Genomic DNA, 25776 nt, shown 5'->3' with positions numbered 1-25776 from the left:
TTAAATAGGAATGAACGTGTTTATCTCCAGAAATGATGCAACGATTACTGCCCAACATGAAAACATGTAAACACTGGAGACATTCCCATTTGTGGGAGTCTATAGAATTTTATTTAACTGCGCAAAGGACCAGCATTGTAGAAGTCCAAAAAATGAATGGATTACACTTAGTAGAACCTATTCTATTTGTGTAGCTAAAGTACATCGTAATGTATTATACATACATTGTTTGGGGGTATTTACAATGAACTGAAACTGTAGATCAACTCATACACAGTGTATGATCGCGCCATACGAAGGGGTGTTTTAATGTACAGGAAATAGAATTAAAACCTGTCCCGAGATGACAGCATAGAACATTTCTATTCTCTCTTTTTAGGATACAGCATTGGGATGAGCCGAAGCATTCGCCTATTTATCTGCTCTGTCAAGTTTTGAAGGATCCAAACTGTAAATTAAAGAAACTAAAGTAAGTAGCTGTTTTTTTCTCCTTTTAAACATCCCATTATTATTGATGTTATCATGGAAATTCTACACCAGTGCAGCCCTCTTTGCCGGGGCAGGTGTAATGACCGTATATAACTGTCTAGCTGCTAAGAAATCTGTTTAAATTTCCCGTCAGTTTGCATGGGATTGCTTTAGTTTCAGCCTAGCAGTTTAATTATATTTAACCCAGCTACCAACCAACAGATGAGCAGGAGAGACTGAGGTAAGCCGTGTGTCCAGGGGAAATGACTTAAGGTCAGAGAAGACTCAAAAGGCGAGAAAGATTATTTGAGCTATTTTAATCATAGGTATTTCTAAGGTGCCTGTTATCAGGGTATCTAATCACTGTCCATGTCTGTTTATTTAACATTCATGTATCCCCATCTGGCCTAACTTCTCCCTGATTCAAACATGGGGTGTTTTTGGGGGGTGGGGTTTTCGTCGTCTTTTCTATTTCTGTGCCATCCCAAGCCCATCTTTTTTTTTTCTATTTCTTTCTTTTTCTTCATTTTACTCTCTCATCTCTCACCATCTCACACTGACTCTGGTGTTGTTACTAGCAAAAAGACGATCTTGCATTTTGCTCGGGACATGGCCAGGCCAGGGCTTGGTCTGATCCCCTCTGACAAGGGGTTCTAGCTGTGGAAAACACTCTGCTCCTACACCCAAGAGTCTGAACCTGGGTTCCTCCATCAGTTTTACAGAGTGATGAGTGGATAAGCAGTCTCTGCGACTGTCTATGCTAGAGAATAGCATCTTCCTGTGCATCTTCCTAACACACCTGTAACATTGCACGTCCACACACATGCGTGCTTACAACAGTGCACAATGGATGACATCACCTTCTATGTTTAACCTTGCTCAGAGCCAGTGCAATCGCATCATGGCCACTACCATGCCCCTCTGCACTGTTTCAACACACTGGCAGAGCAGCTGCAGTGGTGCAATGAGTCTTCTCCCGGTGCAGTTCCACACTGCCACTGCCCATCCGTTTGTGACAGCTTTGACAGCTTGGAGTTATTGGGCTCAACATAGGGGTGTTTGGGTGAAATTCAATAGCCTGTGCATGCAGCAGGTCAGACCAGATGATCTAACGGTCCCTTCTGGCCTTACACTCTATGAAACTGGCCCCGTCAGCTGTCAAGCGGCTCATCAGAAAACCCCATAATTTTGATAAAAATGGACAAACTGTTTCCTTTTCCAGCCAACTCTGCCACTTGTACCTCTGCTGCATGCCATCCCCACAGCAGCTGAGGGGAGACTGCCAGGTCTCTGCTCGGCCTGGCCCCAATGCCATCCCCCATCCTTCGGATTAACAAAGATATAGCATTGCATTTCTCATTCGAACGTTTGAATTTCAAAACTGTGTCAACTTAAAAAAACCCCCCACAAAACCCCCTCTGTTTGCTTGGTCCCTTGGGGCTTCTTCTGAAAAACATGAAAGGCAAAATCTGTGGTTCGTGAGCACTGCCGTGGTGCATGTGTGCACACTGCAAGGCACTGATTTTTACTGACGGTTGCCCGGGCTGTGCATTCACTGCCTCAATAGCAGCTTCCGTGCTCATGAGTTCTGCAAAAGAGAACACCGAGCTGGATAATTACGTTATGAAAGAACCCTGGATAAAGAAAACCTGGTCCCCAAAGCGGGGAGAATGTGAATTCATGGCAGAAATTAGTTTGGGAATCTCAGCTGGAACATCATATCCCCTATTTAGCACATGGTGCAGTAGAGGAACTCCAGAGTACTTGCAGGTCATTGCTGTGGATTCCTGGTTTTGTGCCTGGCAGAGGAATGAATATCTCTCAGCTTTTCTGGCCCATTAGAGGGTGGGATGGGCCTGGCCTCTAGGATTGGTCCTGCTTTGAGCAGGGGGTTGGACTAGATGACCTCCTGAGGTCCCTTTCAACCCTGGTATTCTATGATTCTGTGAAATGGAAGAGCATTGGCTTTTTGCACACTGAGGGGACATACAGGCCAGATGGCCTCGGGTGACCATGGAGCCCTTAAGGTTTTGAAAGGTCTCCTCTGTTTGACATGGAACAATCCCAAATCTTTACAGGAAAGGTCTTCAGTTATGGTCTGGTCAGCTGGACCTGAACTCTTCAGCCATGAGACTGTCTTTGCTGTAGCTGATGTGGGCACAGCATCCAAGACACTTTTGTTGGCATGAAAGGCATGTGTGGCTTCTTGCTGACCTTCAGAAACAACCCCATTCACCTGCTTCTTGCCATCATCTGTGAACTGCTTGAGAAGAGAGAAGCTTCTCCTAAGTGAGGAAATCATATTCAGCCAACGCTGTCTGATAGTTAGCCATCTTCATCTAGAGTGCGGACATTTGCCTCGCTAGAAGATCCAGCTTTTGGCCTCCTCATCCTCAGGGATAGATCTAGCAGCACTGGCTTGTCATCACTTCTATTAACAGCTATTACAGTGAGCAAGGGAGAAGGTGGGAATAGAAATATTCACACGCAGGTGGATGGCCCTGAGAGAGGCAACCTGCCCACATAGATTTGGGAGATGATTGCTGGTATAAGCCAGACACTTTAGCTGGCTCCAGGATGCCTTCATTATTAAAAACAGTCCATCCCTGTTTAGGCTAATGGGTATCAGAAAGGAGGTGCTGGGCCTTTTCTTGCACCATTGACAGCTTTAGATCAAGATTGCCTGCAAGTCTTCCCAAAAGTTCTTGTAATTTTTTAAAATCTGGTGGAGCGACTGTGAAAGTAGATCTCGCAGATCCTCCAGGGGCTGAAGACGGCGTCTCTCTTCCTGCCTTTCCTACTTCCTTACTTTTACTAATTCACATGTTCCTGCTATTCCTCATCTCTATCCCAATTTCACATTAAAAAAACAAAACACCCAGCAGTAAGAAAAGTGGCACAATTCTTAGTTCCCTATCACTAGGTTAATTTGCTTGTATGTTCTCTCCCCACCCTTAACCCTTTATCTGGTTGTTTCTCTGAGACTATAACCCTCCGGGGTAGGGACTGTGTCATTATCTTTGTTTGTAGAGCACCCAAAACAATGGAGCTGCAATTCTGCTTGGAGCTTTGGGGCACTACCATCTTCTAAATGTAGAATAATGATGGAAAGAGATCTTTATTAACATCCTCTTAAATCTTCCTCACACGCTGCTCAGAATTCTGTGAGGCAATGGAGATGAGGCGGTGGGGGTCATGACCTGGGAGATGGATGGTCTCTGGGAGTGAATCTTCCCTGGAGTTGATGATCTTTGAAGAGGAGGCTTCCTCCATAGCAACAGTGAGGTCAGCTCCACAGCTTCATGGATGGGGAAGCCCATATGGGCTAATAGATCCACAGAGACTTGGAACCTTAAGGCTGTCATGATCCTAGAGCTCCACATGAAGGAATAGATCCCCAGGGAAGGGATGTGGATGGGGCATGTAAGGGTATCAGAAAGCACCCTGGTCAGAGGCAGCACTAGAGGGATGATGGACACTTCCTGTTCCTGGGTTCTGGGGAACTTCAGCATGGGCCTTGTCCTCCATTCCAGAACGTAACTAGGCTGGAACTAAGGCTCCCTTGCTCCCCCCATTTCATTTCCCCTGTGTGTTGCCTTGATGCTGTAGAATGCAGAGATGTAACGGGGGAGGTTTCTGGGCAGAAGCCACAGGGGAGAAGAAGGAAAACTAGCACTGGCACCACATACTGCTCTTATCAATTGTGCCAGCCTTGATCCCCAAAGGTTAGTACCCCAGGTGCTCGGGTTTAGCCCGTGCATCAAAGGATCCCCTCTCTATGAATGCATCCCCATGGTCAAACATCCCCCAACCTTCCTCACAGGACCGATCCTTGAGCCAAGTGTGGAACTGCGTTATTGTGTCACGGCTTCGCCCTTCTCCTCTAGGGACTGGACATATTCCACTGATGATCACCCAAGCCTCTACTTCTTTAAGCATCTTCCCCAGCCAAACTTAGCTGTCCTTGGTGTCTTCTAGCAGGAGACTGGCACTGTTATTTGTCCCGACATGTAGGACAATCCATGGATTTTTTTTGCCACGCCTATCAGGCTCCATTTCAGCCTCAGATCCATATCTCATGTCCTTGCTCCTGGCAGATAGCACACCCTTCTGTTCTCTGGATCTGCTCTGGTGACAGGTCTATCAGTCCCTTTTAGTAAAAGCCCTTAATCACATAGACCTGCCTCTTCCTGGTATTGTTGTGAATCCCAGGATCCCTCCCATTTGTTGTTCTTTCTATCAGCATATCATTCTGACCTATGTTCTCTTATAGTCCCCCATCCTTCCTAGAGCTCTGATCCAAGGGTATCTCCATCATCTCTTCCTCTCTTCTGCCTGGACTCCTTCTTCTTCCTTATCACCTCACCTTCTCATTGCTTCTCCTCCTCGCCTTCATCAGCTGGTCTCTTCCTCTGCCTTGTTCTCGTGGTCACATTTTTCCAAGAGTCACTCCCTTGTCTAGCAGACACTTTTCAGGTCCTCTCGTTCAGCAGGTGTCTGTAAATCTTGAGTTGTGTGTGCAGCTTCCTCTCTTCCTTCATACATAATTCGCTTCCGTCAGGTACCGACTCAAGAATGCTGTACATTCCGTAGCTTCTGCACCCAGACATCTTTGTCTCCTCTCCTGTTTAGGTCACCTCTCTTGCTGCCTCAGTAGCCATCATTGCCTTCTCTTCCTAGTCCTTAGCCTAAAAGAAAAAAGGAGGAAGATCCCCCTACCAAGCTCCCAGACAGATTTCCCTGTTTGCTGTTCTTTGGTCACTGTTATTTACATTGTAGCCTTGTCTGCTCTGAACACTGCAAATTTCCCACTTTGCGCTACTGCTGGTGCAGCTCTCTGGGTTGCAGTAATGGCTTTTGACATTTTTTCTAAGAGCAGGGTCAGAGGATGCAATGGTTACTAATGCTAGCAGACAGTCTGCCACCAGGGGAGCTGCACTAGTGGAAGGCTAGGCCTCCAGTGAAACTGTTGTTACAATCTATCAGATTGGCCTTGCTAGAGAAATTCCAGCCTTTTCTAGTGTCCCAGGGGTACTAGGAGAGGAAGGTGGGGCTTGAGACTTGGGCAAAACTGAGCCCCTCTATGAAGCCTGAATGTTCAATACTACATATTCCATGGGTGGTGGTTTGTTTTCTGAGTGCTAAGTAGAAATGATGGAGCAAGAAAGAAGAACGGGTTCCCCCCATCCACAAAACTGTAATATATCTTCCAGTGCAGCAGCATTTCATTATTTGCCATTGAGATTCCTTCCCTCCATTTCTTTCCACTCCTTTGACCCCTCCTTTATAATCATGTTCTTTTTAGTAGGAGAAGCCCAAGTGTTTCTGCTCCAGGGATGGAGTTTGGGAACTTTGGCTTAGAATAACATATGTATGTGATCAATGAGAGCTACAGATGCATGTGGATTGAAATCCACCCATAGTATCGTGTCCTTAGCATCCACTACTACAGCGATTTTATTGTGATTTTATTCCCAGACTAAAGGAATCTTTGTAGATAGTCACTGGTACCCACTGAGGGAACTGGACAGACAGAAGTACTAATTTCCCTTTCTGTTTATCTGTCTCCTGCAGGCTTATGAATTGCTCTCTCACAGCTGCTTGCTGCAGGGATCTCTCCTCTGTTCTCAATACCAAACCAACCCTGACAGAATTGGACCTGTCAGATAAAGTCCTGGGAAACTCAGGAATTAAACTGTTGTGTGAGGGACTGAAACATCCAAACTGCAAAGTGCAGAAACTGAGGTGAGTGTTTACAGGTTTCTTTGAAGCAAAGAACTCAGCAGGGTGTGAGGATGGGGTAAGATGTCCGCTCCCTTTCAGGTACATAGGTGAGTGAAAGGTGAGTGTCCCTCCAGCCCCTGACACGTCTGTGACTCATAACAGCCTGAGAGCTTGTCTTATTTGGAAAATGGAAATAGAGGTCCAAACTGGAGCACTAATAACAGTCCCCGCCCCCACTTGAGGAATAAGTGTTAGATATAAAACAAAAAAACCCACCTTATGTTAAAAGAGCATTAAGGTTGCAAAGTCAAGCACAGAAGTTAGGGAATGCCAGAATTAAAGTTGCCTGGGTAACCTTAATTCAGCTGCCCTGTGCATATGCATTACAATACATTCTTTAATTACGTGACCACATATTATTTGTTCCAGAGGAGCCCTGCCTCATGCAGTGCACAGGATGAAGAGCACTCACTGAATCAGCAGCTGTTCACTATTCTGTTTTATCCTCAGTGTAGCACTGGGTGTCCGTGCAGTTGAAGGTGCGATTGGAGGTGAAGCAGTGGCTCTTGGTCTCCTACAGGAGGCTGCTCTCGCTGCATGGTGGTGCTGCAGGGAGCTCTGCATAGTCAGTGTGTAGGCCGACTCGCAATCCAATGCCTGTCTCAAACATGGTGCAGTGCTTTGCCTCACTCCTCTTCAGTTAATGCTCGTGGCTGGTGTTCCCATCCGCTTCTCCATCTGTCATGCTGTCCGGCTGCAGATTTGAGATCTCCAAAGGCCAGGCCAGAGCTGTGCTGCTCCTCTATACCCTCGGCAGGAGTCACCATCTTCTCCTCCTCTGAGGGGGCTCTCAGGGGAGACAGGATGGCCTTCTTTGTACCCCCTCAGTTGCTCCTTCTGCAGCTGAGTGGACATCACCTCCTGCCATCTTCTCCTCCACAGGAGGCTTTTACACATCTGTCTCAAGCATCTCCAGAGGTGGCAAAAGGAGAGTAAAGTATAAGCCAAGAAGAGTCAGGAATATCCTCCATTGTCCCAGGGGTCCGTGTGCCAAGGGGATAAGGGATGTCAGTGGGTAGCAGTCCCTCCCAGAGCGTGGTGCTGGGCTATGGAAATGAAGAGACATTCTAGGTTGACAGAGTGATTGACAGTCCTGAATAATTCAGTGGGGTGTGACTTAGTGGTTGCTGTGGCAGAGGAAGAGGAGGATCTGTTGGCCTCTTCCATGGCCAATGAGCAGATGTGAAGAATTCTTTGTGCAGATATTTGTTTCTTCTTAGATTTTTCCCAACACTGACACTTGGGGTTTGTTCCTTCCTGCTTCATCTGTCCCAGGTGAGACAAACAACAGAGCATTGTGAGAACCATAAAGGGGAGGAGTGTATCAGAAACCAAGTGTTGATGGCAGTGGTCAGTCAATGATTGTGATGTCTCGCTGCTACTTCCAGGCCTTGCCTACTTGGTAGGGGATCAGTGTTTAATTTGCTGTAACTTAATTCAGATTAAGTTACAGAGTATTGAGGCCACTTTCTTCATGAATGTGAGCAGTCAAATGGAGGTTTGATATGCTTTAATTTGTGTGCATTGATGTCATGCCTTTTTAATTGATTTGGGTCTCACAGTCAAGCTAAAGAAATCAAACCTAATTCTGACAGAGTCAATAGAATTTATCGGGATGATCTTGGTCTCCAGAATTGCAAATGTCTTTCTCCTTCAAGAGAGATTTCAGAACATCTGTCAGCTAATATCTCAGATTGAGACTTGCCCTCAAAACTCATAAGGGTCTATCTTTGACTGTTAGGCCACATGGCCTCAAGTACTTACATGACACCCTTTGCAAGACTCGAGCTAAGGCTGTTACAGTCACAGATCGAATCAATATTTTACCCAAGCATTCACAACACGAAGAAGGGTTGAAATCCCCCAAGGGGTCATTTGTCTCTTCATTTGTCTCTTCTAATCCCTAACAATATATGTCAAGGAATTCCATTTCAAACTCCAGTCCTTGCCAAGACTCCGATCACCAATGCATCTAGACAGGGGAGCTCGCTTAGTTCAGTTGCAGACTCATGGTCTTGGGGCAGCAATGGATTCAGCGGGCCACTTAAATGTCTTGGCGCTGAGGGCTATCCATTTAGCATGCAGGTCCTTTCTCCCAGTTGCAAAGGGCCTGTCAATACAGATCTTAGTGGACTATTACACAGCCATGTATATCAAGAGACAGAGGCAGCAAGATTGGACTCTTTGTCAAGAATCCATACTGCTATGGGAATGATGCATTCTGCATCAACTCAGTATCATAGTATGGCTTCTCCTGGTAGGTGTAATATCCTGATGGATCAGCCAAGCAGGAAGAGCACGTCCTCTCACGAGTGGACATTAAAAGATACAGTCCTTCAGTTAGTCTCCCATGAATGGGGATTTCTTCAGATAGATCTTTTTGCCATCAAAGACAAGTGCCCACTATTTTGTTCCCAGGAAGAAAGGAGCTAGGTCTATTCTACTGAATAGAAGAAGGTATTTTAGAAAATCACCCAGATGATTTTTGTGGCCTGTGGTAGTAAAGTCAAAGATAGATTGATTTCTGCACAGAGACTGTCTAAATTGATTTTTGACTATATCAGTACAGCTTATCAAATTTAATAAACTAGATCATCCTGCACATTTAATGAGAGCTCTGTCTTCTTCAGCAGCATGTTTCAATAAAGTACTGTTAGTAAAATCTATAGAGCAGCGACGTGGTCTTCAGTCCAACCAAACATTACTCGTTGGTGGCAGCATGAACAGCAGATTTGCAGATTGGCAAGGCACTTCTCCGGTCCTTATTCACATGAACTCCTGACTCAGACCTCCAGGCCAACCAACCTGCTGGGGAATCACCATGAGTGGGCTCCACATGCACAAAGATTTGAAGAAGAAAGAACAGTGACATACCTTACAGGAACTGTGATTTTTCAAGATGTTCAATGCCTGGGGATCCCACAACCTGCCCTCCCTCCCAGTAGCTCAGAGTTGTCCCCTGTGGAATCTGAGCCTCAAAGGAACCGAGGGGTGGGGTAGCTCCACCCTTTATGCCTGCAAGAGGGGGAACTTGAGGTTATGCAGGGTGCATGCATGACCCCAATGGACGCTGCTAGAGAGAACTTTCTGAACTCCTGCACAGAGGGTGCACGCATACAATGAGTGGGATCCACAGGCATAGAACATCTTGACGAATCAGTCACTGTAAGGTAAGTAACCATTCTTTTTACCCTGAGCATTTTGATGTCAACACAGATTAGGTTATTTCCCTCCTCCGTTCTGAGGAATGATGGACTCTCGTGCCCACCTATCATTCCCAACTAGGCACCTCAGCCCTGTATTGTCTGATGTATGACCGTGTTGCCATCTCTCTCAATTTTATCACAAATCTCTTGTAGTGATGGAGGGGGCTGTGCAGGGGTCAGCTTTGGTGGCTAGGGACAGGGCTTTGGGAGGGAAGTTTACCCCAAACTGTATTTCCCATTGGTCAATGGCAGAGGTTTGGTGCTTGAAATATCTGGGCCATTCTGGATGCTGAATGGTCAGGCAGAGGGGCTGCTGGGCAGGGCCACCTATCAGAACAGTCCCATTCATGCCGTGATCGCTATACTCTGCATTGCTCTCTCCCGCAGATTGGAATATTGCTGCATTACAGGTGCTGGCTGTGGGGATCTCGCTGCTGTTCTCAGAACCAGCCAGAGCCTGAGAGAGCTGGACCTGAATGGCAATCCTCTGGGAGATTCCGGAGTGCAGCGGCTGTGTGAGGGGCTGAAACATCCCAGCTGCAAATTGCGAAGACTAGGGTAAGTAACATTTGGCTTCCTCTGGATTTACAGATGTCCTCCATGTAAAGTGCTTGACAGGGTGTGTTGCTGGTGTTTGATGTCTGCTCCCTGCAGCTACATGGAGAAGATGAAAGTTAAGTGTTTTTACAGCACCCGCATCAATGACTCATAACGTGCGCCCAGCTGCCCTGTTCGGAAAATGGATATTGTAAGTAAATCTGGGCCCACACCAGACAGCTGGCTCTCCAGCCCCTGGTCATTGCTGAATATATATGTTTAGGGTACGGGAGGGAGGGCAGTGGTGTAAATATATTAAACAACTTTTTGTGATTTTTTTTTCCTGTTGATTTTTTTTTTTGTAAAGAAAGAGTCCGTAAAAAATACAAAAGAGAAGATCCACATACAGCTCGTATTTGTTCCCAAATACGAAAGCAGTTTTACAACTCACTGAAGCTGCACAAATACATGATAATGCTACCTGGATATAACACATTAGGGTGGAGGTTATATTAATAAAATAGACGTAGATAAATAGAGGCGGGAATGAGGGAGAGGGAAAAGGCAGGGGTAGTTAGGTACAATGAAGGTCTGGCACTCTTCATGCTGTCTTAACCTTTGTCCAAACATATCCAGAAGAGATACGTTAGCAAATGTCTTAGCTGTAAGTTGTGCCACTCTGCGGAAGGCGGCAGGTCATAGCACTGCTTTAGCAGTAGAAAAGGAGCAAAGCCCTCATCACTGACTAATTGGGAAGCCTGTACAATGCCCCTGCTCGGCCAGTTCTTCCAACTTACAGGTTTGCATCTAATTTGCAAGTCTGGGTTGCCCATAGAGACATGTGACATGATATCTGTTCCTTTGTTAGGGGTGGGGGAGGGGGATCAGGTGCGGGTTCCCAATGCTGGATGGAAGTGGATGTAGAGGATGGCTTTGGCGCGCAAGAGATTTCCTCCACCATGCCAAGTACCCCCTAGACTCCCTAAAACCCCCAATTATTAATAATTATTTAAAAGCGCTCACTCTTAACCTTCAGCTACCAGCCTAATTTATAGATCACTTTACTAACTTTTGACACTTTGTTTTTACTAGTTTTACATGGAAAGATCAAAAGAGGCCCCAGGACCCCCGAGGATTCTAAACCTCCCTGTCTGAGCTGAAATACTCAATTTGGGTTTCAGCTTCAGCCCCAACCATGGGGGATCCTGTGACCCAGGGTGTCCTTCAGTGCCAGCTGACAGCGGGCACATCATACCGTAACTCACATCAGGCCTGACACGCTCACTGTCCCTGCTCGCTGTTGTCAGAATCTGTATCTAGAAGGTGCCATGTAAGGGATCATATGTAAACTGAGGACACGTTGGTCATTAGTATTATTGCGTGATGTATGTGCAGTTGGTGTATAAAGAATTACAGAGGTGAGCTGGAAGTATGGTCTTAAAATATGTTTGGCAGGCAGTGCGGAAGCCCAGTCTGTCCTAGACAAAAGAATGTTGTTTCACCTGCTTGACTCTGTCTCCAATGTAAATTGAGCAAGACCAGGTCAGTATATTTATATAGAAGGTAAACAAAACTATCAAACTAGCAAGTCTGGGGTGGCGGCCGTGGCCACTTAACAATCCCAACAGAGGACGGAGGCTGTACCCCCCAGGAAGCCTTCCTGGCTCTTGAAAAAGAGACAATGGACTTTGGGAAATAGGATGCATAAGCAGAAACAGACAGCCATTTTTGCATCCATCACCTGAAGGACATGAGGTCAGAACTCTTGAAATCTAAGGAAAGCTGGATCCTTCAACCAAAGAAGCTGAAGTCTCTAGGAACTGAGAAACCGTAGAGCTCTGTGAGGCTCAAACAGGGGAGGTGGTACTCTATAACCCATGTCTTGATGGCAGTGGTCAGTCAGTGACTGTGATGTCTCACTGGTTCTTCAAGTCCTTGCTTGATTGGTAGGGCACCATTATTTTGTGAACATAGCTGGGTCTTTGAGCTTCTGGGGACAAGCCACCATGGCCAGAACTTTTGCCTGGAGACGATGAGAGTTCTTCTCTCCATTTTATGGAAAGGATGGTCTGATTGGGATAGGACAACGATTGTTGCTTACATCGACGTTCATTATGAAGATCAGATACAGGGTGTGACCAGCTTTGTGTGTGTGTGTAGGCCCAGAGACTCCATGTGACAATCACTGGGTGAAAAGGGTAGACTAGATCAGATATATTGTTGATGTAAATGCTGAAGTCTCCAAGGATGGTAATTCTTGAGAACTCCATCACCATACCAGGCAGTGTCTCTGTCAGCTTCTCTGGAAAACCTGTGCTATCTGAATGCTAGTGTTGATCTTGTCATTGGTCTCTTTGACGTAGATACACTCAAAGGTCAGGGGAAGAGGTGGGGGTGGTGTCGGAGAGGAAGTCTTACCCCAAACCTTATTCCTCATTGGTTGATGGCTGAGGTTTGGAGCTTGAAATGTCTGATTTATTCTTAATGCTGATAAGGGTGACGAGAAAGCAGTGGGGCTGAATCAGGAAGTCCCACCCAACACTGGCTTCTCATTGGACAAGGGGTGGGGCTTGGGGCAGGGCCTAGTGTAATATGCATGGATTCTTATGAAGGAGACTTAGACAAAGCTGAGAGAGATGGTTACTTATTAGAAGCAAAGCATGGGTCATCTCCAAAGTGTGATTGCACTCTCTCTCTCTCTCTTTCTCTGTTTCTGAACCTGCATGTGCTGCCAGGCATGGCTGTCTTAAAAATATCCTCACAGCTAGCACTGGACTCTTGGCCCAATTTCAATGCTGATTGGTCAGGAGAGGGGCTGGTGGGCAAGGCCACTTGTCAGAACAGCTGTGACGAGCGAAATTCACGTGCTGATCACTCTTGTCTGGATTTCCTCTCTTTTGCAGGTTAGAAAGCTGTCATCTCAAAGACACTTGTGGTAGGGATCTCGCTGCTGTTCTCAGAACGAATCAGAGCCTGACAGAGCTGGATATGTGTTATAATTATAATCTGAGAGATACTGGGGTGCAACAGCTGTGTGAGGGACTGAAACATCCAAACTGCAAATTACAGAGATTGATGTAAGTAACGTTTGGCCACCTCTGTGTATTTACAGGTGTCCTTTGTTTAAAGCGCTCACCCCTGGGGGTGGCTGGTCTCCGATCCCTTTACTGTCTCTCCAGCACTTGTGTCAGTGACTCACAACATGCACCAGCCTGTCTTGTTTGGGGATTGTAAGTAAAGCTGGGCCCACACCAGACAGCTGGCCCCACAGCCCCAATTTTGGGAGGATAAATAGGTTTTTTTTTCCTTTTAAACAACCCTTAATAAAATGCATTTATTAAAAAGAGCGCACTCTTACCTTTTAGCCAACCCCCATTCTACAGCTATTTAAATGACTTTTGACACCCTGATAATTTAAAACAACTAAGAGAAAAAGAAGACTTGGCCCTCTGGCTCTTCTGAACCTCCCCCCCCGTTTCAGCTCCAGTGACTCTTGCCTTTGACATTCGAGCTACTCTTAGCAGAGAGACCCCACCAGTGTGAAGACAGACCCTTTGAAGTGCAGCCCAGTGGGAATGGGGATGTGTGTGTTTATGGTTAGAAGTAGGGCAGGCCAGAATGAGTGCCTATATTGGACTTGCAATTAAAACGAAAAAAAAAGGGAAACCCGCTGGGCAAAGCTATTGTTCTTCCCTCTTCTGTATCAATAAGTTTCTATTTCTTCATGTCGGACACTCCGCCACCCCACCCCCACACCGCTGGCCTGTGATGTCCTGGGAAAATCTGGAGACTTTCAACAGATTTTCCAACACCCATTGTGAGGCTTCTGCTCAGATTTCCAAACAACCTGCATGTTGGATGCTGAACCCTCAGAAGCACTAGCTGAGTGAATGGCAAAATCAGCCTCCTTTTTCAGCAGCTTCGCTCCATCATTGGAGGTTTGGGGTTAATACTCCCAACCTCTAATGCAGGACCCCCCTTGTCTTCCAAGAATGTCCAATCCTTTGCCTGGAGGGCCGAGTAGCTTCTCTCCCCATCTATTTCCACCAGTCCTCAAGCAAGGCTTCATAGCTCTGCCTATCAGTGTGTAGATGGATAGGACTCATCTAGGGCTGTTTGTTTTCTCCTTTTATTCCCATAATCGGTGATGTTTGGCATCTTCCTTCTCAAGGCTGACAAGCTGCCACTCTCCATTATGCACCCTGCAGCAGAGAGAGCCCATCAGCAACTATCAGTGATCCCTGTATGTGGGGAAAGGAGCCATCTGTCAATGAATTCCCCTCTCAGCAAGTACCACCCCACGCCTTTTCCTTCCCTCCTGCTTCCTCTAGGAGCCACCCCGGGGTTGCAGCTCCCCTTGGTCAGTGCAGCTACAGCTTCTTGTCCACTCCTGAAGAGCAAGACCTGCAGATCACTGGTGCCTCCCTGTAGGAGATGAAATTAGTAGTTTCCTTCCCCGTCAGCAGTAATTGGACTTGCAGAGAGTCCTATAGTGATGGTGGCTTCTCTCCCTGGTGCCAGCAGCCTCTTCTCTCCCTCACAGCCCGGAATAGGGTGGGGAATGAATAACTCACTGATGGTGATGTAGGGGGTGGGGATGGGAAGGGAAGATACACAGCTGAAGGGTGTCTGCTTCACTGCTGTGCTGCTCTGTCAGATCTGCTGGGAGATCGACTAGCTCATGGAGCTTCCGCCACTTCCAGGTGGAAACTATTCCATCACTTGGGACATTGTCATACTAGACTAGGCAACTCACAGGAAGTGTACTTTAGGGACCAATCCTGCACTGGTGGGAGGGAGGTATTAGGTCAACTAATGGGAGGGGCTAATGAGCCTGGTACAGTGTCATTCCCCCCCACCTGGGTCTGGCTATATGTGCCAAATCCCCGAGCTGGGGATTGCTGAAACTCTGCCATGCCCCCCGCCCCACACACACCAGGGAGGTTGTGGGAAGTGGTCTAATGCCAGCTCTGTGACATGCAGGGATTCCTCTACAGAGGGAATCCTCAGGTGGCTGGGTAGAAGAACTTTATGGCCCCTTTGTGTTGCTGGAGCAGAGACATCACCCTTCTGCCAGGTGTTGTCCGGCAGCAAGGGCCAGGCTCATTATCTAGGGGTTCCTCTTAAAATTACAAAACAGAACTGGCTCAAGCTCACACCCAGAAACCTGGGACAACTATGTACCTCCCTTGGGCACCCTTTATAGGGGAATCTTCTTCGGCTATCCCTCAGTGCAAGGATGATGTCTGCCAAAGGGGTTCATTGCTGAGTTTTTAAGTGGCTGAGGAGCCTAATTCTTGCCCTGCAGATTTTCCCACTGAAGTGACAGGTGTAATCTTGGAGGAGACATAGTTTGTTGGCTGGAGTGTTGTGCCCTTTCTTTCCTCCTTTGTTGCTTCCCTGTCTCATGAGAGTGTCTGTTCTCCTCCAAGTGAGCTGTGGCTTGGTGTATGGTGTGGTGCCACTGTGTTCTGTTCCACGCCAAGTCCTCCCAGTTTGTTGGGTTGGTGCCTCCCTTTGTAAGATGTACTTTCAGTACGTCTTTGAAATGTTTCCATTTCCCTCCAAGAGCCCTTCTTCCCTGACTTAACTGAGAGAAGAGAACTTGCTTTGGGAGGCGAGTGACAGGCATATGTACACAGTGGCCAGCCCAGCGGACTTGGTATTTCATGACCTGTGCTTCTACACTGCTGATGTTGGCTGCAGAGAGAACGCTGATGTTGGTGTGTCGGTCTTCCCAGCTGATCCGGAGAATCCTCCTGAGGCAGCGCTGCCAGAACCACTCCAACCGCTTGAGATGTCATCTGTAGGTTACTCAGGTCTCACACCGATAGAGAAGAGTGGGAATAACAACTGCCTTGTAGACCAAGATCTTGGTACCTGTTTGTAGATCCCTCTCATTGAAGACTCTTTTGAGTAGTCTTCCAAAAGACGTGCTGGCACAGTGGATCCTGTATTCAATTTCTGTGTCAATGTTGGCTGTTCTGGAGAGGTGGCTGCCAAGGTATGGAAAATGGTCCACATTTTCCAGGGGTTCTTCGCTGATGGTGCTTTGTGGAATACGAAGAGTAGTTTGTGCAGGTGAGGGCTGGTAGAGTACCTTGTTTTTCCTGATGTTGAGAGAGAGAGAGACCCAGGCTGTAATAGGCATCTGCAAAAAGATTTAGGGTGCTTTGCAGGTCAGCCTCTGTGTGTGCAAGAATGACACAGTCATCTGCATACTGAAGGTTAGTGATGCCAATTCTCCTGATCTTAGATTTTGTTTGGAGACATCGAAGACAGGAGCTGGCCATCCATACGGTACTCAGTCCTGATTCCATCAGGAAGGTGGTCGCGAATGAGAATCAGGATCATGGCAAGGTAAATGGAGAAGAGTATTGGAGCAAATACACAGCCCTGCTTGATACCAGTGCAAATGGTGAATGGTTCGGTCTCTGAGCCATTGCACAAAATGGTGGCAGTCATCCCATCATGGAGTAGTCTGATAATGGAAATGAATTTCTGTGGACAGCCAAACCTACACAGCACCTTCCATAGGGCATCACAATTGATAGAGTCAAAGGCCTTGGTTAGGTCGATGAATGCCATGAACAGTTCCTGGTGTTGCTCTCTGCACTTCTCCTGAATCTGTCCTGCCATGAAGATCATGTTGATTGTGCCTCGGGATGGCCTGAAGCCACACTGTGATTTGTGGAGGAGTTCCTTGGAAAGGGGGAGGAGGCAGTTTAGTAGGATCCAGGCAAGAATCTTCCCTGCGATGGAGAGGAGAGCAATACCTCTGTAGTTCCCGCACAGTGATTTGTCCCCTTTCTTAAATATTGTAACAATGTTAGCATTCTTAAAGTCAGGTGGAATTTCTTCGCGGGTCCAGATTTTTGTCAAGGAGTTGGCAAAGTTTGTGCTGGAGCATTGTTTCACCAGCTTTAAAAATCTCAGCTGGGATGCCGTCTGGGTCTGGTGCCTTGTGATTTTTTTTTTGTCTGGGTGATGGCATGCCGGACTTCCTCAAAAGATGGGGGATCAGCAAGGTGTTCCATTGCTGAGCATTGTGGAATAAAGTCAATGGTGTCTTCAGAGACCGTGGATTCGAGGTTTAGTAGGCTCTCAAAGTGCTCCTTCCAGCGTTGTTTAATGGCTGCATTCTACTTGAGGAGAGTGGAGCCATCCTGAGAACGTAAGGGGGTCAGGCCTTTGGAACTTGGCCCATATATAGCTTTTGTTGCTTGAAAGAAGCTATCATAAATATAAAGGGAAGGATACACACCTTTAAAATCCCTCCTGGCCAGAGGAAAAATCCTTTCACCTGTAAAGGGTTAAGAAGCTAGGATAACCTCGCTGGCACCTGACCAAAATGAGCAATGAGGAGACAAGATACTTTCAAAAGCTGGGGGGAGGGAGAAACAAAGCCTCTCTCTTTGTCTGTGTGATGCTTTTGCCGGGGACAGAACAGGCATGGAGTCTTAGAACTTAGTAAGTAATCTAGCTAGATATGCGTTAGATTATGATTTCTTTAAATGGCTGAGAAAATAAGCTGTGCTGAATAGAATGAATATTCCTGTCTGTGTGTCTTTTTGTAACCTAAGGTTTTGCCTAGAGGGATTCTCTATGTTTTGAATCTAATTACCCTGTAAGGTATTTACCATCCTGATCTTACAGAGGTGGTCCTGTTCTTTTTACTGTTTCTTCTATTAAAATGTTTCTTTTCAAGAACTGAATGCTTTTTTCATTGTTCTAAGATCCAAGGGCTTGGGTCTGTGGTCACCTATGCAAATTGGTGAGGATTTTTACCAAACCTTTCCCAGGAAGTGGGGTGCAAGGGTTGGGAGGATTTGGGGGGGAAAGAAGTGTCCAAACAACGCTTTCCCAATAACCCAGATAAACGTTTGGTGGTGACAGTGGAAGTCCAAGGGTAAAATAGTTTGTACCTTGGGGAAGTTTTAACCTAAGCTGGTAAAAGTAATCTTAGGAGGTTTTCATGCAGGTCCCCACATCTGTACCCTAGAGTTCAGAGTGGGGAAGGAACCTTGACAGAAGCTTCTCATGTCATCCTGGTCTACAAAACCCTGGATCTCAGAGGTCTTCTCTTGCCACCACTTGTTTTTGATGTCACGTAGCCTCCTTTGGACTTTGGCTTTAAGTAGGTGATAGGCCTCATGTTTTCTTTTGTTAGAAGAATCATTTTGCCAGTTACAAAATACAGTTCTTTTCTGTTGAATTAATGCTGGGATTTCCTCTTTGTTTTCGTCAAACCAGTCTTGGTGCCGATGAGTGGAATATCCTATGGTTTCAGCACATGCATTGTGAATGGTGTTTTTAAGTTGATCTCAATGCTCTTGAATGTCAATGATGTTGTCTGGCATGTTAGAGAGTTTCTCAAACAGATGTTTCTGGAACGTCTTGCAGCTGGCCTTGTCTTGAAGTGCTTTGACTTCGTACTGCTTTCGTGTGTGGTGGAGCGAGCTGCAGGTACATGACTGATCTTACGAATCGATGGTCTGTCCAACAGTGATCGGTACCCCTCATAGCTTGTGTTATATGGATGTTGGTATAGTCTCGGGTTCTGACTATAACATAGTCAAGGAGGTGCCAGTGTTTGGACCTAGGATGTTTCCAGGTGGACTTAAATTTGTTACTCTGCCTAAAGATGGTATTTGTGATGAGCAGGTCTTGTGCCACGCATTTGCTGAGGAGGGTTTACGTTTCCCACCCCTTCTTTGCCTATTGTGCCGCTCCAGAGTTGGGAATCCCGTCCAACTCTGGCATTGAAATCTCGCAGGAGGATGAGTTTGTCTGCCTTAGGTGTGGCTGTGAGGACTGCATCAAGAGCGCTATAAAACTGCTCCTTATTGTCTTCCTCATCACCGAGTGTTGGGGCGTATATGCTGATGACCGTGGCATATTGCTTGTGCTAAGCTTGAGCCGAAGAGTCAAGAGACACTTGTTGATCCCCACAGGAAGCTCCAAAAGGTGACTGGCGATCTTATTTTTGATAGCAAAGCCAATCCCGTGAATGCGCTCTCTTCAGGTGGCTTTCCTTTCCAAAAGAAGGTGTAGCCACCTCCATCCTCTTTTAATTGGCTCTCATTGGCCTGGCGGGTCTCGCTAAGAGCTGCAATGTCAATGTTGAGTCTTGCCAGTTCTCTGGCAACTATGGCAGTTCTTCTTTCTGGGCATTCACTGTGCTGAGAGTCCATAAGGGTGCGGACATTCCAGGTGGCAAAATTCATTGTCATATCTCTTGTTTCAGCTGCAGAGTTGAGTGATCCCACTGGATACGGTCATCCAGTCGGAAGAGTGTGAGACAACTTATGTTTGGGGCACCTTTTCTAGCCCCCTTCACATTTGGGGTGAGCAGGGGGGGATCCTGAAAAGGCCCTGCTCAGTCACAGCTGCTGCTGCCGAAATGCACTTCTGTCTCAACCAAGCACAAAATGACCATCACATGGCTGCCGCCTGCATGCAGGTTTGTGACTAAAGACTCTCAGAGATCACTGCTCCTGTCTTCCCCGCCACCCGTCCATCGCCGCAGGACTTTGGGCAGGTGTGAACCTTTTGGCAGAGGCCTGCATGTGAAATATTTTAACGTGGGGAAACCAGTGTGCCAGTGGTAACCACACAAAACTTGACAGGAGGAAAACCCTGACGCCATTGGGGTCTTCTGAAGTTTGGACCACAGTCAGGAGCCTTGCCTCAGAACTGCTCGCCAAGGGGGACCCTACCAGGAGTATAAAAGCTCCAGATGATATAGCTCTGCGGGTCCTTAGCCCACTCAAGCCTCTCCACCACAACAAGGTTGCAGTCCATCGGAGAGGTTATATGGGAATAATTCCCCACTTGCAAGTCCTGAATGTATGTATAAACCAAAGCAAACTTTTACTAAAGGAGGGGGGAACACACAGCAACAATGACTCAAAACTATGCAGATCATTAAAACACCCCCCGAATTGGAGGCAGTAGTCTTTTCCCTCAATTCCCTACCTTTGGGAGAGATTGCCAACATAACCCATAGGCTAGGGCAGGGAAACCTGGATTCTAGTCTCTGCTCCACAGTGGGGATTCAAACCAGGGTCTCCCCACAGACCCAGGTGAGTGCTCTTACCCACTGGGCTAAAGGCTGTAAGGAAGCCACTAGTTCCTCCTTCAGCGTGGTGAATCTAGCCCTGAGGAAAAACGTTGGCCAAAACTGTTCTGCAAATCTGTGCCAAATTCATGAATAGTTTTGGTTTGCCCCAAAATTGCATCTTTTGGTGAATAGATTATTCGCCCCCCAGACTTCAGCCAGCTCTAGTTATTACCTCCATTTCATTGATGGGGGCTCAGAGATCTTAACTGAGTGTCCCAAGATATCCCAATGATACATTCTGGGATCCAGGCCCAGGCTTCTTTCATATGTAGCAACTTAATCTCCACGGCTGAGCCCTTTATTAACTACAAACCCCCATAGTAATTCAATAGGCCAAGAAAGATGCTCCATTCAGATGTGCTTTGATTGTGGAGTCAGCGCACCAGCATGCAGTTTATCTGGGCGATCTCTTACTTGGTCCCTAAGATCATGTGTCCCAGCTATGTAACATATTAACTGCGAGTCCCTTCATTTTACAACCTCTGTAAACCCCCCCCCCCCCGCAGCCTGTGTAAGTGGGTCTGATACAGGGAGGGGAGGAAGGTCTTTTCTCACACACCCAGAAGGTCTCTCTGGGAGCAGGGAACCCAGCTGTGATAAACAGATGGGCTGGGAGTATGGCAGGAGTCAAGGGTTCTATCATCAGCCATATACGTAGCTGGGAGTCTGACTGGGAGAGAACTAATGTAATTCGTCTTCCAGTTTGGAAGGGTTTTGGTCCCACAGGCATGGCTCATAGTTCTAGACCAGGGGTGGGCAAACCACCCTTTTAAGCTGGCCCGCGAGCCGCACCAAGCGGCTTGGCCCCACTCCAGCCGGGATGCTGGGTTGGGGGCCTCATCAGTGGCTCTGCGGCGCTCTGGCCGGGGCGCTGGGTTGGGGGCCTCACCAAGCGGCTTGGCCCTGCTCCGGCGCTCCAGCTGGGGTGCTGGGTCAGGGCTGCACCATGTGGCTCAGCCCTGCTGTGGCCGGGGTGCTGGGTTGGGGGCCGCACCAGCGACTTGGCTCCACTCCGGCCGGGGCTCTGGGTCGGGGCTGCACCACGTGGCTCAGCCCCACTCTGGCCAGGGCACTGGGTCGGGGGCTGGAGCACGTGGCTTGGCCCCGCTCTGGCTGGGGCAATGGGTCGGGAGCCACACCACGTGGCTCCCGGAAGCTGCAGCATGGCCCCGCTCTGGCTCCTACGTGCTCCAATGGGAGCTGCAGGGGCGGTACTTGCGGATGGGGCAGTGTGCAGAGCCGCCTGGCCGCGCCTCCTTGTAGGAGCTGGAGAAGGGACATGCCACTGCTTCCGGGAGCCACTTGAGGAAGTGCTGCTTGGAGCCTGCACTCCCTGAGCCTCTCCCCATGCCCCAACCCCCTGCCCCAGCCCGGATCCCCCTCCCGCTCTCCAAACCCCTCAATCCCAGCCTGGAGCACCCTCCTGCACCCCAAACCTCTCATCCCCAGCCCCACCCCAGAGCCCGCACCCCCAGCCAGAACCTGCACCCCTTCCTGAACCCCTGCCCCAGCCCTGATCCCCCTCCTGCCCTCTGAACCCCTCAATCCCAGCCTGGAGCACCCTCCTGCACCCCAAACCCCTCATTCCCAGTCCCACCCCAGAGACCGCACCCCCTCCCGTGCCACAACCCCAATTTTGTGAGCATTCGTGGCCCTCCACACAATTTCTATTCCCCAATGTGGCCCTCAGACCAAAAAGTTTGCCCACCCCTGTACTAGACACTGGGGAATGGTTTGGGGAAGGCAAAGGACCTTTTACAGACGCTTTAGATTTCATTTGCATAAGCAGAAAGGAACCAGAGTACCAGCACTGGGAAAGGATTTGCACTGTTCTTCAGTGCGTGGTGTTAGGATTCTCCAGTTCATTACAAACTTCCCACCCCACACCCCCGCACACACACACTCTGCCTCCTTCCCTTCAGCTCCTCTGAACATTCCCTTGTGGTACTTGGGGTGACTGACAGAGCCGGGGCAAATGGACCGGAATCCACACAGGGGCCTTTGGGGCTGACATCCTGCAGCCTCCTGCTAGAGCCCTGTGACTGGTCTCTTCTGAATGAACCATCTCCTTCCACACAGACGCTGACATCAGCAAGAGAATTGCCACAAACAGGGAGGAAACAAGTGATTATCTTCCTTGCTGTTTTCCATCTCCTACAGTTTGAACTGGTGCAATCTCACCGACGCTTCTTGTGGGGCTCTCTCTTCGGTTCTCGGCACCAGTCAGACCCTGACAGAGCTAGTCTTGGGGCGTAACAAAGTGGGAGATCCAGGAGTGCAGCTGCTGTGTGAGGGACTGAAACATCCCAACTGCAGGCTGCAGATATTAAAGTAAGTAACAGCTGGCTCCCTGTATTCTGTGTCTCTGAACATTGCATTACTGTGATTTCAATGTTTTCTACTAGGGTCACTGCCCCGCTATGAATGCTCCTCCATTCAAATCCTTTACCACCATCACAAGAACTAACCCTGGGACAAAGCCGAGCAACTAGACAAAGAACCGTGGGAGAAAAAAGGAGGTGGGCGGGGTGGGGGGAAGGCAGAAGGAAAGAACAAGAAAAGCTTTTGCAATTGATTTAAATTTTGGTTGTGTAGATTTCAGGAGCGAGTTATTTCCCCAAGTCTCTTCTTTCGGTCTTGACATAAAGATAACATGGCTGCCATGTCCCTCCCCTTAGAACTGCAGCATCCCCAGAACTGGAGCACTGGAATCCTCTTCTCCTGGGTAGGCTGGACAGAACCTGCCCCCTCAGTTCTCCAGAACGAATTGTAAAAATAAATAAACAAATAAAATAAATATCACTGCGCTTCCCCCAGGAAGGACTTGGCCTCCTCATGTGCTCTTGGAGGAAGCTTCAGGGCAAACCTGCAGCACCAGCGTGGCTGAGATCTCAGGCCCTTCAAAGAATCTGTTCCTGAGAGCCTGGTGGGGAGGCAGTAGGGGAAGCGTGTGGGGCAGAACTTTGGTCCTAGCCCTGAGAGATACAGTGCTGCTGCTACCATGGAGACATTCCTCACATGAAGGAAATTACTAATCAGTGACCTAGGTTCAAACTGGTTCATTTGGGCCGGGAATGGGCCGGGGGGGGGGAGGGGCAGAAAGGAAAGGGCCTTTACCACTATTCCCATCCCCCACCATTCATTGCACACAGATGAAAAGCATTTTCTCCAAGTGTGATCCACAGAGGAGTGCAAATAACATAACGTGGATCCTGGCAGAAACAGAGGATATGACAATAGTCCAATTAGGAAAGCCGCAGGCTCTGTGTGGCTCTGCTGCCCTCACTCTGTCCCTCACACTGTGAATTTCTTTGACTAGTTTAGATGCCTCTAGACCTATTTGCACCTGCTCCCCAATTGTGTAAGGGAGTCTGAGCTGAGCTCTCAAAACCAAGTAGCCAGAAGACAGTGTAAGGCCAGGTAAGGGGGAGGGATAGTTTGACTTACACCTTTTTACACCCCTCCACCCCCTTACTTGCTTTCCCTCCTCAAGTCCCCTGATCCGGTCCCTTGGTTACAGCAGGCCTGATTCAGTTTGACTCGCTTATGCTCAGTTGGATTCACTGAGCCACATTCAGAATTGAATTGGAGAGGAGGAGGGTTACATGTTGGTAAGTGCGTGTGAGCAGTGATGAGCTGCCAAAATCTTAACAGCAGGTTCCATCCTCACCCCACGAGGGGGTCGTTGCCCACCCCTGCCCCCCGGGACTCCTGCCCCATCCAACCCCCCCATGTTCCTTGATGCCCCCCCCAGGACCCCTGCCCCATCCACCCCCCTCCCCGGTCCTATCACTGCCCCCAGAACCGGGCAGGAGGGTCTCATGGGCCACCGTAGTGGGTGCCCACCCCTAAGAGCCAGAGGCACCAGCCAGGGAGCGAGGTGGGGAGTCCCGGAGGTGCTTACCTGGGGCAGTCCCCAGGAAGCATCCAGCAGGTCCCTCTGGCTTCTAGGGGTGGGGGAATGTAGCTGGGGGGGAGTAGGGGGAGCGGCCGCTCCCCCACTGATCACATCAAAAGTGGCGCCTTAGGCACCCGCTCCCTGGGTGCTCCAGGGCTGGAGCACCCATGGGGAAAATTTGGTGGGTGCAGAGCACCCACTGACAGCTCCTCGCCCCATGCCCAGCCCCAGATCACCTCACCTACGCTCCACCTCCTCCCCTGAACGCACCGCCCCGCCCTGCTTCTCCGGCCCCCCCGGCTTCCCACGAATCAGCTGTTCAGCGGGAAGCCGGGGAGGACTGAGAAGCAGGCAGCGGCTTCCCGCTCAGGCCGAGGGTGGCAGAGGTGAGCTGGGGCAGGGAGCGGTTCCCCTGCGCGCCCCCCTCACCCCCGGGTTACCTGCTGCAGCGCACCCCCCCCCCCGCCCAAGCTCACCACCGCCTCCCTGGGCCTGAGCACGAAGCCGCCGCCTGCTTCTCAGCTCTCCCAGGCTTCCCGCACGAAGAGCTGATTCGCGGGAAGCCGGAGGGCGGGGTGGAGAAGCGGGGAAGGGGCGGCACGTTCAGGGGAGGAGGCGGAGCGGAGGTGAGCTGGGGCCGGGGATGCGGTGGGGAGGGGAGCTGCCAGTGGGTGCTCTGCACCCACCAAATTTTCCCCTTGGGTGCTCCAGGGCGGGAACATGCGTGGAGTCGGCGCCTAAGGCGCCACTTTTGGCCGGTTAAACTTAGAAGCCCTTTTAGAACCGGTTCTCCCTCGCGGAACAACCGGTTCTAAAAGGGCTTCTAAATTTAACAACCAGTTCTAGCGAACCGGTGCGAATGGGCTCCAGTTCACCACTGCGTGTGAGGGAGCGTAAAGGGAGTCTGAGCTCGTGGGACAGGCATGCTGAGGGGAATGGAGGAAGGGGGAATTTACAGCACAGATGAGCAAATTCCTATTCAGAACTTTAGAAAACGCTCTGACCTCATCAGTATCCAAAAGCGTGGCCCAGCTATGTCTGCAGCTGACACCTCCCTGCAGTTTTCCCCCAAGACCACATGGTGAGGCAAGGGAGGACGCTGCATGGGTACTAGTGCCTCCCAAGGGGCGCATCCTCCATGCGTAGTTCTGAGTCCAGGGTGGTGTGGGAGAGGGGCGGCCCTCGCTGGGCACCAGTTAATCCCCTTCCCACCCAGTGCTTCTGCAGCTGCTCCCACTGGCTTGAGTCACAGGGTATGTCTACACTGTGTGTGCACACAAAAACCTGTGTCCTTTTCTTGGGTTAGCTACCCTGCATTAGCTAACTCAGGTTAAAATAGCAGTGAAGACATGGCTTCTAACTCATGTTAGTAGCTCACGTTAAAGCCCAGGCTCCCCTATACATTTTAATTAAGGTGCTAACCTAAATTAAAAGCAGAGTTACTGTGTTTTCACTTCTGTTTTAACCTGGGGCAGCTAACCTGAGTTAAAACACACTTTTTTGTTTTGTTTTGTTTTGTTTTTTGCTATGTAGACATACCCTGCAATGGCTGTGAGACACATGCTTTGCCAGTGGGTTTAATCCCTCTAGTGCCCGATCCACATAGAGGATAGCAACCTACTACTGTTACCAGTTAGTTTGTAGGCTCAAGTGAGCTGTGTTCTAAAGGTGAGAACACTGCTGAAGGCCCAGCTTGGGGGTCGATTATGATTCCATGTAATGGATTTACAGTGTTCAGGATTGTTGTTGTTTGTTTGTTT

The 25776-nt window shown here is 48.8% G+C and overlaps 1 protein-coding gene across 2 annotated transcripts in view; it reads left to right on the top strand.

Annotated features, from left to right (window-relative positions):
• LOC141988760 (NACHT, LRR and PYD domains-containing protein 3-like) overlaps positions 1-25776 on the top strand; it is a 63495-nt gene that overhangs the window by 22508 nt on the left and 15211 nt on the right. The window contains exons 5-9 of one of the 2 annotated variants that reach the window (XM_074954693.1): positions 380-469; positions 6043-6213; positions 9846-10016; positions 12899-13072; positions 22279-22449. In XM_074954693.1, coding sequence (XP_074810794.1) covers positions 380-469; positions 6043-6213; positions 9846-10016; positions 12899-13072; positions 22279-22449 — 777 coding nt within the window. The remainder of the gene's footprint in view (positions 1-379; positions 470-6042; positions 6214-9845; positions 10017-12898; positions 13073-22278; positions 22450-25776) is intronic. The other variant, XM_074954694.1, reaches the window with a different exon arrangement.

Source organism: Natator depressus, chromosome 6, assembly GCF_965152275.1.
Source record: "Natator depressus isolate rNatDep1 chromosome 6, rNatDep2.hap1, whole genome shotgun sequence".
NCBI classification, from domain to species: Eukaryota; Metazoa; Chordata; order Testudines; family Cheloniidae; genus Natator; species Natator depressus.
Note: the sequence above shows the minus strand (reverse complement) of the source record. Positions and strands in the feature narration are given on the sequence as shown.